A 13,509-nucleotide genomic window follows, 5' to 3' on the forward strand; every position below is an offset into this window, starting at 1 on the left:
TATTTTACCATTTGAGCTGTACGCTTTTTCCCATTAAAAAGGCTCACTTTAGAAATAAGACAGCTGTTATTCAGCTGTAATGCCTGTTTCTTTTCAAAGGACTAAATAGAAAGGGTTTCTGAGGAAGAGGAAGGGTAGATTTTAACTTTGTAGTCTTATTTAGGTTAATAAGCAACTGTGCAAAGAGAGCTAGACCTAGCTAGACCTAGACCTAGCTAATAAGTCTGTACTTTGAAATTGGTTGGGATCAAAACACCTCAATTTTAACTGCCATGTCTGAGGCTTAATTTATAATAAGAAAGCTGATGCTTTAGTCTTGTTTCACAAGCCCTGCATTTGCTTTTATGTCCCTGCTCTTCAAAAAATAAAGATGTAAACTTATTCCCGGAATCACATTTGCAGATTTTGGACATTTTTACCCCACACGGCATAATTCCATGCCCATTGTCTCACTTACCTTTCCAGTGGCACCGTGTGAGACATACTGGGCTCCCTCCCTGCGTGCAATCTCCACCTGACGGCGGGCAATGCATGGCCGTGCTACCGCAGTGCCCAGCAGGTATCGGTCTTCATAGACAGCATTGGCCTGAACTGCAGGCCAGATGAAGTCCTCCACAAACTCTGTACGAAGGTCTTCAATGAAAACCTGCACAGCCACAGAGGCGAGGACACAGAACAGGGCTTTGTTAAAATGGTTCCATCATGTCATTTGTCCAGAAGACTGACTGTGACTCTGACTGTGGTGCTGTTAGAAGATTTTCTACATTATACATTATAACCAAATCTCTATAATACAATATAATCAAGTAAGCCTTATATTCTAACCAAGTATGCCTTATATTTTGTGTGTTCATATATTTTCACATAACCAAGCCTATTGTTGAAGAATCACCTAACCAAGTCTATTGTTAAAGGAAAACTGATGCATTCCTTACTTAAGTGTCTGAAATGTTTGACAAATGTTTGACAGCATGATATAATGATGCATTCTTTCCTATAATGTCTGTGATGTCAGATAAAGCATGATATACTTCTGTATTTTTATCCCAGTGTGTGAAAGATCAGATAAGTTGATTTAATGTTTAACCTCTCGTCAACATCTGTTAAAAGAGGAAGTACTATGTAACCCATTTTTGCCTTATAAATAAAGCAAGCGAGCCTGTGCTCGGAGTGTGTGTCTTCTCAGAGAGACATTCACCCGTGCGCACGTTTTCTAATTACACTCTGAGTCGGTCTGCAGTTGTCTCATTTCTCTTACTTGTGTTTTGAACAAATGTCTACCCCTGACAGGTGCAGAATCAAGCACTGCCTTGCTAACTCGTCCGTGAAATAAAATCCTAATGAAATTAAAAACAATTTTCCGCCTTTACAATAACTGCAACACTTCTACATCTAGAAAAAAATATTAGTATTGGGATCAGTGCCAGAAATCCAGGATTAGTCGGGCTGTGCATAAGCATTAAAAGCATTGTAGCTGACATTCTCTGATGTTGCTCACGCTGCAAACAAATCCTAATCAAATACAACATCCTGTTTCACTGACACTTACCTTCTTTGCACCAAGGCTTTCCGCCTTTTTCCGGGCAGCTTCAAAGTCTTCGTCTTGCCCGATGTTGGCCTAGAAAGACAGAAAAGCGCTTTGAATGTGAACGTTGATGTTGAAATCTCCAGGGGAAACAGGATGAACACAATAAGAAGATAAATATGCAGGTTCTCTAGTTTAAATTCTTCTCTAAATTAAATGCATCGACACACAGAGGCACGTGCCTACCAAAGTGTTATTTTTGACAGTCCACCGTCTTGCAGTTCAGATCACGTCTGCTGAGGAGATGCAACAACTGAGCGTGAACGCCACTCGAGGCCATGAAGAGGCTGTACTGATCTCCTGAACTGAGCAAGGGACTATTTTTCTCACATAGTAAAGTGAATTGTAGCTGCTCTAAAAGAACCTGCATATTGCAGTAATCATACATGAATTATACTTGCACAGTGGCACAGTAAACCCTCTCGGTTTTTGTTTATGTGACTGTTGTTTAGCAAATTCACGCAAGTGCGTGGTTTTGTAATTTCATGAAACATTACACTGGATCATGTACTGGATGAGTGCCTTCTTTTACTCCACTGAAGAGCTAGAGCTGAGGTGTACATCCTGTTCAACAGCTATGAACCTTTGGCTGACACCCACCCCCACTGACCTAAAAAAATCACTAAATGAAGTTAGACAATCGGAAAATCTGCCTATTGTGCAGTTCTGAGTGGCTGTGGGGCAAAACGCAAATCCAGGCAGATTTGAGCTGTCATTATGAATCCAAACCTTTTGACCCATGCAGAGATACCCAAAACGGTAGGTCTTGGGGTTGTTTTTATAGATTTTTTTAATAACAGACCACAGTGAACACCTGTAACCCTTTATAAAGCCAACTGTACAACCAAAAGGACACAACATGCAAAAGCCTGGCAGCATAAAACTAAACCAACTGTTGCGTGCATGGCTTCAAACCTTACCAAGTAGGTGATGACATCATAACCCTGCTCCTTGAGCCAGACCAGAATGCAGGAGGTGTCCAGTCCACCACTGTAAGCCAGAACCACCTTACCTTTGGACATGATGAGTGCTTTTTGCTGAAGCAGCCAAAGAAGCTGTCGAGTGGCAGGGAAACAATTACATTAATTCAATGATTACATAACTATTAACTCGTAATGACGAAATGTCAATTAATAACCCAAATTCTGATCGCTGTCCTTGTTTGACTTAACAGCAGGTCCCAACAGACCATTAGTTCAGATAAGTTGTGGACAATTCTTGATTTGGTAAAGTTTCCAAGGTTAGCTTGGAAAACTTCCAATATAAGGTCAGATGCTCAAATATGAGCATTTTCTGCTCACAAACTTTAATACCAGCTATTGCGCAGGCAATTGAAACAGATCTTGAGTTAATAAGGCTGTAAGGAATAAATGTTTTGACCTCAAGAGCTCAGTGAGCATGTAATTTCTTTCTTTCTGCAGAGTCAGTCTCCTACAGATCTCCAAACTTCATGTGGCCTTCAGATCAGCTCAAGAACAGTTCGTAGAGAGCTTCATGGAATGGATACATCCATTCTACAGTCCATACCCCCACCTTTGTAGGAAGACAGGGAGCCGAGGTCAAAACTTAGGCGGCATAAGAGAGAAAGAATGTGAATATTTAGGCTTTTACGACTAGGTGGGGGCCACTAGCGGCTATAAGAAGCTGAGTAACACGTCACCATTTCGAGACTCGCTGTGACCCTCTGCAGGCAGGTCTCCCTATCATGATGGTCCTAATGCTCTTAAGTGTTGAATTGTATGGAAATAAAGTATTGTTGATTGAGCATAAATACACCGAGTATTGTCCTTCCTTCAGCCCAAAGATTCAAAGAATTGGGAGATTTCAACACTACGTAGTGCCAACTGTAAAGTTTGGTGGAGGGGGATTATGGTTTGGGCTTGTCTTTCAGGAGTTGGGCTGGGTCTCTTAGTTCCAGTGAAAGGATCTCTTAATGCTTCAGCACACCAAGAGATTTCATGCTCCCAAATTTGTGGGAACAGTCTGGGGATTGTCATTTTCTGTTTCAACATGACTGTGCATCAGTTCACAAAGCAAGGTCCAAAAAGACATGGATGAGTGAGTTTGTGTGGAAGAACTTGACTGGCCCGCACAGAGTCCTGACCTCAACCCAACAGAACACCTTTGCGATGAAGTAGAGCCAAGACTACGAGCGGGCCTCCTCGTCTAACATCAGTGTCTGACCTCACAGATGCGCTTCTTGAAGAATGGTCAAAAATTCCCAACAAACACACTCCTAAACCTCACGGAAAGCCTTCACAGAGGAATTGAAGCTTTTACAGCAGCAAAGGTCATGAAATATCACTCAAGTTCATATGCGTGTGAAGGCAGATGAGCGAATGCTTTTGGCAATATAGTGTACTTGCAGTTGCTGGAGTCAATTACTTTTAAAGCTGAGTTACAATATCTTATGCACTAGGGCTGGGCCATATTATACCGTTCACGGTAATACCGGTATAATGTTAGGCAACGATAGGAAAATGAAATATAGCGATAGAATGGGAGTAAAACGCGCATGCGCAGTGCCTTTGTTTTCATACGCACATGGCCGATTGTTGAGTGAAACAGATGAACCAGAATTGGTTTGTAAAAATGGTGCAACTTCCGTGATGTGGAACTGGTTTGGTGTTTGTCCGTCAGATACACGACAAAGCACATTTTTTTGCAGAACATGCAAGCGGCCGTTGTTATTGTCATATTTGTCGGACTAAGATGCTCTTAAATCTGGGAGTAATCTGGGTCCTAAACTCCATATGCTTCAGGTCAAACAACACTGGAGCATCACTTAGAGTTAAAAACTGTCTAAATTCTTTCATCTTTAATAAAACGATCAGCATTGCTGCTTTACCAGGTGTAACTATGAAGTTTAACTTCCAGGCATCCATGAAAACTAAAGTTATTACATTTAACGGAGTTAGACGTTAGCAGGAAGCTAGCGGAAGTTAGCTCGCTAGTTTCGCTAGTTACCTAAGCATGATATAGCATGTTCTGACTGAGAGATTTCTGAAAAAAATCAAACGTACAGTTCTGCTATCACTTCCAACATAAATGAAGACAGGAAACTAAACAGCAGTGACGTTTGTAGGGTTACTGAAGTTGGGCTAGCTGGTATATAATGATGTGCTACGTGATCGCTAGCGACACAGCTATGTTAGCATAACATAAACAGTGAAGCTGGAGGACGAACACTAACACTTTTCCACTTATAAAAGTTAACGTGAAGGTTCTTCATGGTTAGAGACAAATGCAATCGCATGGCAGGATGTTGTAAACGGACCAAACTTCAGTCAGGAGAACAACTGAGATAATCCATCCACAATATGAGGTTAGTCATTAATAGACTGCAACAACATGGGAATAGAGCAGCTGCCAGAGAATTCAACATTAATGAATCAATGTTACGGAAGTGGAGGAAGCAAGAAGAATGAGTTTAATAAAGTTTGATTTATCTGACTGCTTTGTTTCGCTTAATGTGCCTTATAATCCCGTGCACCTCATGGTCCGAAAAATACATACTGCACACTGCAGTTTAATGTTGCAAAGCACCTCTTTTTAACTTCAGTGGATATTATACATGGTTATGCTCAGGATATGTCAGCCCATTTCTACTGGAAATGCCTTTTGGTTAAACTTTCAGCAAGGAATTTGCATTTGCACTGTTACATTTTTATAAAGCTTTAATGTACATAAAAACCAGCTTCTTGTTTAAGTGAAAATAAATGGAAGGTTGTCTTTTTGCGCTAGTAATGTTGTGGAGTTGTATTTTGTCTCGCATCAATTATATCGTCGGTTATATCGTTATCGCAAATTTTCAAATATATATCGTGATAAATATTTTTGGCCATATCGCCCTGCTCTATTATGCACGCATTTCTTTGCTGGCTCAGTGCTTCTTAAAATGAAATCATTGTAGACTTAACAAGTACTAGAATTAGTATTCTCGTAATACCATTAGTGTTAGGGCTGTGCGATATGACCAAAATCTCATATCCCGATATAAGAATTCTATCGTAAATCACAAAAATGTAACATTTTCTGTAAATTCTGTGAATCTCGGGCAGCTTGTCTTGCGGGAAGTGTTTCCAGCTGTGCGTCATGTAGCTGGAGTCGAGTGTTTTAACCGATGCATGAAACGATACATTTTTAGACATAAGTTGTAAGGGCCGCCGTTTTCTTTGTGAGTATTTATTACACGGCGTGCTGCGGGGAAAAGCCTGTTCTAACGTTTGAGTCTACGGTTTATTTTTTAGCACCTGGTGGCTCTTTTTTACTTCTCATCTGCTCTTTCACGTGATTCCGTTTATTTTGAAAAGTCTCAACAGGATCTTGAGCTTTAATGTGAAAGGTTTATGTGGAACATAAACAAGCGGACACGCGATGCTGTTACCGTCGTTGTTGCTTCACAACGCATAAAAACAGGCGCTTGTCCGTCCATAGTGTGGTTATATAAAGAGAAAGAACTTTCCGAAATTAATATAGCCACGATGAAAAAATATTGCCATAAACAGTTTATTTTGCGACACCACGAAACAAACGATAGCGTAAAATGAAACGATAGACATTTTTATATCGTCATCCGATATATATCATTATATGAACAGCCCTAATTAGTGTTAATATTAATTTAAGCAACTTTTGAAGTCTAGCTGGCAGTATATATAGCATTTTATTGTAGATCGTGACATACATGTGGCAAGTTAAGGAGGACCACAGAATTGTGCTTGTGTGAATGTGATGTTTGTTTTGTACATATAATAACAGCGTGCTAGCATTGGTATATTCTCTAGTGATGTGCGATACCACTGATTTCCTTTCCGATCCGATACAAAGTTAAATTCAGGGTGGTATCGACGATACTGATCCGATACCGATACTTTGTACAAAAACGTATTTCAGTTATTGTATCTCAAATTATAGCATCATAATGATTACAGGACATTGGATTACTTGTTCTTATCGCTTAATAATGCACAGTTATCATATAGAAATAAAAAAAAAAACTGAAGTTGTGCGCTATTTGAACACGTTGCCTGCCTGCAGCACTAAAGGACTCCGTGAGAGACGTCCGTCTCGCCCTTGCAGCACCTGTCCATGTCCACTCCTCCTCTTCAGTTCACCTCAACATAAGCTCGTCATATTCTTGTGCTTGATGAGGTTAGTAGTGTTGCCAAAACACCTCCCTTTCTTGCCACATGTATTGCAAACTACGTCTCAACCGTTTGTGGAAGTAAAATACGTCTGCACATGACTCCATTTATGCTCAGCCATTGTTGTGAGTGTGCACAACAAGGGGCTGGACACATTTATACAAACATATGTCACGACTATGACAGGCGGAAGACTAAGTAGTTCCTTCCAATGTAGACAATCCAAATGATATAGTTTATTTGCACTCTGTTCCTGTTAATGATAACCTACAAATTTACCCTAAATTACTAAAATATCGATATTTTAATATGAGTATCGATTCTAGAACATAAATGACTGGTATCGGAGGAATCGATATTTCAGTATCGATCCGCACATCACTAATATTCTCATGAATGTGAAAGTAAAGAAGAAATGACTTTACATAAGCAGAGGCAAGTCCTTCCCTTTTGTCAGACGAGTCCTATTTTTTCCCCACGTAAATAAATTTCGGAAACAGGGTGTGGTTTTGGGATACAACTTGCACTACATAATTACTGTTCTTTCAAATACGCCGGTGCTAAAAAACACATTTAAAGAAAAGGTTTAACAGTCGCAAGAGAGCTCTCTACAAAATGTTTTCATCCTACTGGCGTGAATACATACTTATTACCGACACAGGTATTTCTGGGAGATGTTGCCAACAAGGTTTAAGGGGCGCATAGAATTACCACAGCAACTGAAGTCACCGGCGACTGACGGCAACCTCCAGCTAAATTCACAACGCTCATTATGATTGCGTAACTACCCTTACAGAGAGAAATAAACACATGTACATGTATAGATAGTTTGTACTTACAGACACTTGCAGAGGGTTTCTTTCTAACCGAAGAGACGCGTGTGTCTGTCGGTGAGGAGCGCAGGAAAGCAGCAGCGTGCTCGGTTCGCTGACTCTGCTGTACGGTTTGCTGCCCTTCGCGACACGTTGCGTCATCCACAGCAGGCACGTAGCGTGTTCGTGTCGCTTTGACCGCCCTGTGTCAGCAGCATTTGTTTTATTTAAGAATTTATGGGAGCACCAGAGCTTGCTCAGTAGATACACTGGCATTTAAATGTAATCAATCTGAAATTCATTAGGAATCCATTTCTCCAGATTTTGTGCAAAGCAGGGAACGAAAATACATACAAGTAGGGAATTTGCAGGTGTTTGCCACAGACCAGGGATGTGAAGCTCATATTACATCGTGGGCCACTTTGATCTTATGTGGGTTGGACCAGTGAAACCCCCGTTTTGTCAGTGAAAATGAATTTAAATACACATTTGATGCCCAGAGTATCACAATAAGAACAGGCAGTGCAATTTCTCTACTATTAATCTCTACGTTTAACATTAGGCTCAAAACATTCCTTTTTGCTAAAGCTGATAGTTCAGCAACAGGACTAGGCTGCTGGGGGCTGGTTTCTGTTCGTTTCCACTCAGCTTTTTCCCCCACTCATGTGTTTATACTGTATATCCAAGCTCCTTAGACTACGACGACCTGGATGACTGTGAACCTTCACAGACATGTGTTTATACTCCACACCACTCTGCATTTAATCATTATTGATTAAATTGGTTATTAATCTCCGGCTCTCTTACACAGACTGTCTTTTGTCCTGTCTTCTTCCCCTTACCCCCAACCAGGCAGTGCAAATGGCTGCCCCTTCCTGAGTGTGGTTTCACCTGAGGTTTCTTCCTGTTAAAAGAGTGTTTTCCATTTCCCCTGTCGCTTAGTGCTTGTTCATTGAATTGAACTGAATCAAACTGGATTTCAACAGCATATCTGATTTTAATTTGAGTTCATGGGTCTGGAGCAGTGAAACTCGCCTTTCTGTCAGTGAAAAAAACATTTCCTACACAATCCTGGGATATGTTAATACAAGAAAAAGAAACGCATTGTAAATTGGAACAGTATGTCTCACTTTTATACATAATGAAGAATATATTATAATGAAGAAATGTTGCTGTAGTCTATGAAAGAAAACAGCATCACTCTTTGACCTTAAATTGTTAAAAAAAAACAAAAAAACGAAGAATAAAAACCCCAGATGTATAAAATGACAGAAAAAGTTCTGGTAGCTCGTTGTACAGACTTTTCTGTAATTACAAGCCAGAGAGTTTTTGTTAATTCACATACTTTACTTGTTTAGTTTTCACTGTGAAACAACTCTTAAAAACCTCTGACATTTCAATAGTGTTAAAAAAAAGGACCTTTTTTGTCATTTAATTATTTAACTATTACTTCATTACTCTGGTGTAGTATGAATGGTCGTGGGGAAGGCCTTTATCAGTAGGAAAAGCTGTAGTAAAACCTGTGAAAATATAGTTAAAAGTCCTAAATTTATGCCCTCCTTCATATTTACCAAAACCGTCCAGTGGGCCAGATTGCAGTCTTTTGCTTGGCCCATTCATGGGCCTTATGGTTTGACACCCAGTCTCTGCCTCTAGACATCAATGGGACTCAGGTGAAGAGTGTTGAAAGCCACAAGTTCCTTGGCCTTAATATAAAATTGACCCTGGGTTTGGACCACGAACACCACAGCTACGGTGAAAAATGCCCAGGTATTGACTTTATTTCATCACTCTGCTCAGAGAGGCAGGACTGAGCTGCACCCTATGGCTCCAGCCTACAGAGGAGTGATCAAGAGCATCCTCAATACTGTCATCACTGTCTGCTATGGAAAAAAAACACACAGGCACAGGAGAAGAGTCTCCAGAGAGTAATAAAGGCTGCAAAGGGGATTATGAGGACTGATCTTCCATCAATATGCAGACAACGCCACAAGAAGTACACAACACATCGTCAAGACATCATTCGGGACACACCCTCCTCTGACCAAAACAATGAACATATCAGCAGAGTGGACAGTCTGATTACACACACCACATGCTTCCACAACAACTTCTTTTCTACCAGTCAGACTGATGGCAAAAAACAAAACTAAAGCACACACAAATTTATTTTGTGCAATATATATCTTCATTTAAGTGTAATACAGGATTTGCTGTTATATACCTGTTTATTACTAGACATAGTGTCAATTAATAATCAAGTGTGTCCTTTGTTTGTATATATTTGTGTTTATTTGACTTTAAGCTCTGCACAACATGTCCCATGTACCCAGACCTAGTGTATGTGTACAAATGGCAACCAAAAGATTTTATCTCCATCTTACCTGATACCACTGAGAGAGATCATTGTTCTCATCTGATTCCTCACAAGTTTTGATTTTTGCAGGCGTCCTTGTCACTGCTGGTAGCAATCCAGCACCTCCACAGCCACTGTCACTCTACCACACTGCAGTGCCAAGAGTGTAGACGAGAAGCCACAGAAGAGGACATTAACCATAGCAGAAGGACATCAAGGACCAGCCATGGCTGTTTGCCATGTCAGAAACGTGGCAAAAAGCCCCAACAACCATTAGTGGGACCTGTGCACACAGATCAGCTCCATGCAAATGCAACTGGTATTTGTAAGAGAACTATAGAACTAGCATATTCACCATTGGTTCTAATTCTTTTCACAGAGGAGCACAGGTTCAGTTAAAGTGAAAAAAATAAGCCTACCATCCTTAAAATTAGGCTTAAGGCTTTTCTGCTCAAAGTGTTTTTTCAAAACACTATTACTGATATATTCCTACTTCAGTGAATCCTGTCTCTGGTCCATGCAAAAAACATAATTTACAGTCAGGTCTACAAATTGTTGGACCATGACATAATTTTACCTCTGTACACCACCACAATAGATTTTAAATCAATCAAATAAGATGTGATATAAGTGTAGACTTTCATCTTTTTAAACAAAAATATAGAATAGAAGATAAGATAAGATAACCTTTATTAGAAGAAAAGATAATAGAACAGCCCTTTGTCATTTTACATGTACAACAAAATTATGTATCAACTGTTAAGGAGTAACAGTAATACAATTTGCAGAGGCTCAAAATAGCTGCTCACTGAAAGTGTCAACATGTGGTCCAAAGACATGTTTATGCAAGTGCAGGAGGCTGTGATTAGGCTGAATGAAGGAATGATGATTGAGCAACTAATAACTTTAGGAGTGGCCACAGTCAGCTGTCTGGTACATCAGACTGTAATGATCACATACAGTCAAGCCCATAAGTATTCATACCCCTGGCAAATTTTGACTTAAAGTTACTTTTATTCAACCAGCAAGGTTTTTTGGATCGGACATGACACAGGTGTCTCCCAAAAGATAATAAGACAACGTATGAGAGGCATTGTTATAGAAAAAAATAATTCTCAGCTTTTATTTACATTTGAGATAAAATGTCATGTCCAAAATTATTCATACCCTTCACAAAGTGTCACAGTCTCTAAGAAAATGCAAAGTTCTATACCATTCCAAATAGATTTATGGACATTTCCTTCAACTATGAAAAATTCCATTTATTTATGGTATACTTTCTGTATCATTAACAGATTTTTTTCTGTTGATAGAAAAACTAAAAATTTTATTTCTATTACTATTTACAGTCACTACTTTTAACTTTAACCCATTAAATGTACTTTTTTTATATCCTTAACAATACATTTCCATTCAATTACAACCTTATACACCATTTGCTTGTAAATTAAAACTTCTTAAAATGATCTCTGCCCAAGTAGTACACAACAACATTGGTACATTTAATGTTAAATATTCATTTATTGTCCTCAACTCAAAAACTATGCTAAAATTTAATGACAGCATAACTCAAACTTTTTTCCATTTTTCTTGTAATCAGTTTCTCCTCATGTGTGATGGCAAGCCACACATGGTAAGCTCCACACCTCACCACCAGTTGCATCATTTTAGTTTACAGTTGCTACTTTAAATATGTTTTACTACTTGTCAAATATATTGTTTCTTTATTAACTTAGTTTACTTTTTCCACCACACCTTACAATGTTTTTATGGAGGGCACACATATTAACACTGGAAGGTAAAATGTTTGTTTTGTTATATCAATACATCTTTCTTTGTTTGAGTTAGCCACTTTGTCACAGTCACTTCACGAGGTCAGTTTGTCTTATGTTTGTTTGAGGTTTTGTTAGTTGTTATTTTGAGTTTAGTTTATTGAGTTGACCTCTTTTATTGGTCTGCCTATTCAAGTTTTAGCTTTGTCAATTATTTATCATATTTTGGGTCAATAAAACCCCATCCATTTCTGTATTTTATGTATATAAGTTTAGATTAGTTATTTATAGTTGGTTTACTCAGCTTTGTGTATGTATGTGCAATGTATATATAGACGTGTGTGTGTGTGTGTGTGTGTTTGTTTTACATTGCTGTGCTTGAGAGCCACCATCTACCGGAACCAAATTCCTTGTATGTGTCTGCACATATACTTGGCCAATAAACACGATTCTGATTCTGATTTTTGAATTAAAAACCTGTGTCCTCTATGCCTTACTGCTTTGTCCCTAACATCATGAAAATGTGTTCATAAATTCATGCATTCAAGTGGCGTCAAAGTGTTTTCTTCAAACAGGACAGCTGACAAACAAAAAATATACCAATATTTGCACATTTAACAATATCCAGAATACCTTTAAGCTAGAATCCCTGCTGTGGTTGTTTTAGCTCAGCCAAACAGTTAAGGTGTGCTATACATCCATGTCTGTCCACTCATGATATATTATACATATGTAGTCAGTTATGGCCAAAAACTCACCTTTGATTACCGATGTCATTCGCTTCAACACTGAATCAGAGTGAACATTTGTCCTAGATTAACACTGTAGGGTCTTTACCTTACAATATAAAGTGACTTGAGACAAGATTTGTTAACTGGTGCTATATGAATAAAACCGAAAAGATCCAAAGGTGTTGCTGAAATTTGGGTTTATTAGAACAGACATGATTACTTGTCTGTTCGACAGATTACTATACCAAACTTAAAGATAAAAGTGCATTTAGTGGATTTGTTTTTATCAGCTCTTACTTTTCAAAGACAGTGAGGAGCAAAGTGCAATTAGAAGTGTTTGTTCTGATGAAGACTTTTAAACTAAACAGCAGCTAAGTGAATAAGGATCTGTGCAGTGACAACACTTAAACACCACAGTTCAGAATCCTCAGCGCAACCCCTTTTCTCCACTGTGCTCAAAATGCTCTTAGCAGTTAAAGCAGAGGAGAAAAGTAGACATATTTCACAACCATTTAATGTTAGAGAAGACTCTGAAAAGAGGTCATGGTTACTTCCCAATCAAAATCCTCTGCTTGTGAGACAATAACAACACAAGTGACTAGAAAGCGACACCAGAGGTTAGTGAAGAGCAAGCATGAAGTGAGACATTGTGTGCACACTTTCTATTGGTAGCACTCTTCATATACCAGTGAGAGAGAGCCCTGAATGCAGCATGGTAGACCATCAAATTCCATCTGAGCTTTAGGGAAAATGCACACCTTTTCCTTGGACTTTCAGAGTTGTTGGGTTCCTACAGGAACTTCAGCAGTCACAGTTAATGCGTTGCTGTTTTGCTCCACCATCTCAGCCAATGAGCCTGGTCACAATTTATTCTGAGGAAAAAAAGAGGAACAAAAAGAAATTTTAAGAAGTTTGTTTTTTGTTGATGTCGTTTGCATTCAAGCTAAAATAAAAGGACTAAAAATAGAAAGTTTAGTATTGAGAAAAGTGAGGTGGGAAGTGACTTGAAAATAAAATGAATTTGTACACGTTACCATTGAAATCCAGCAAGAAAGAACAGAATTTTGGTCAGATCTGCTGTGGATTATCATTATTAATGTTCCTAT

The 13,509-nt window shown here is 39.0% G+C and overlaps 1 protein-coding gene across 3 annotated transcripts in view; it reads right to left on the bottom strand.

Moving 5' to 3' along the window:
• Window positions 1–13,277, bottom strand: part of ass1 (argininosuccinate synthase 1) — a 36,789-nt gene extending 23,512 nt beyond the window's left edge. Inside the window, exons 1-5 of one of the 3 annotated variants that reach the window (XM_086300823.1) lie at window positions 13,162–13,277; window positions 9,929–10,050; window positions 2,506–2,640; window positions 1,550–1,618; window positions 458–646 (exon numbers count right to left, since the gene is read on the bottom strand). In XM_086300823.1, coding sequence (XP_086156949.1) covers window positions 458–646; window positions 1,550–1,618; window positions 2,506–2,607 — 360 coding nt within the window. In that variant the 5' untranslated portion in view covers window positions 2,608–2,640; window positions 9,929–10,050; window positions 13,162–13,277. Of the gene's footprint in view, window positions 1–457; window positions 647–1,549; window positions 1,619–2,505; window positions 2,641–7,571; window positions 7,731–9,928; window positions 10,051–13,161 lie in introns of those variants that run through there. The other 2 variants (XM_086300820.1, XM_086300822.1) reach the window with 2 other exon arrangements.
• Between the last annotated feature and the right edge of the window lie 232 nt (window positions 13,278–13,509).

The sequence above is a fragment of the Aulonocara sp. 'chitande type north' Nkhata Bay genome, linkage group LG7 (assembly GCF_057382095.1).
Source record: "Aulonocara sp. 'chitande type north' Nkhata Bay isolate Kocher_YH1m ecotype deep benthic linkage group LG7, A_spYH_male_GT1.1, whole genome shotgun sequence".
Taxonomy (NCBI): Eukaryota; Metazoa; Chordata; class Actinopteri; order Cichliformes; family Cichlidae; genus Aulonocara; species Aulonocara sp. 'chitande type north' Nkhata Bay.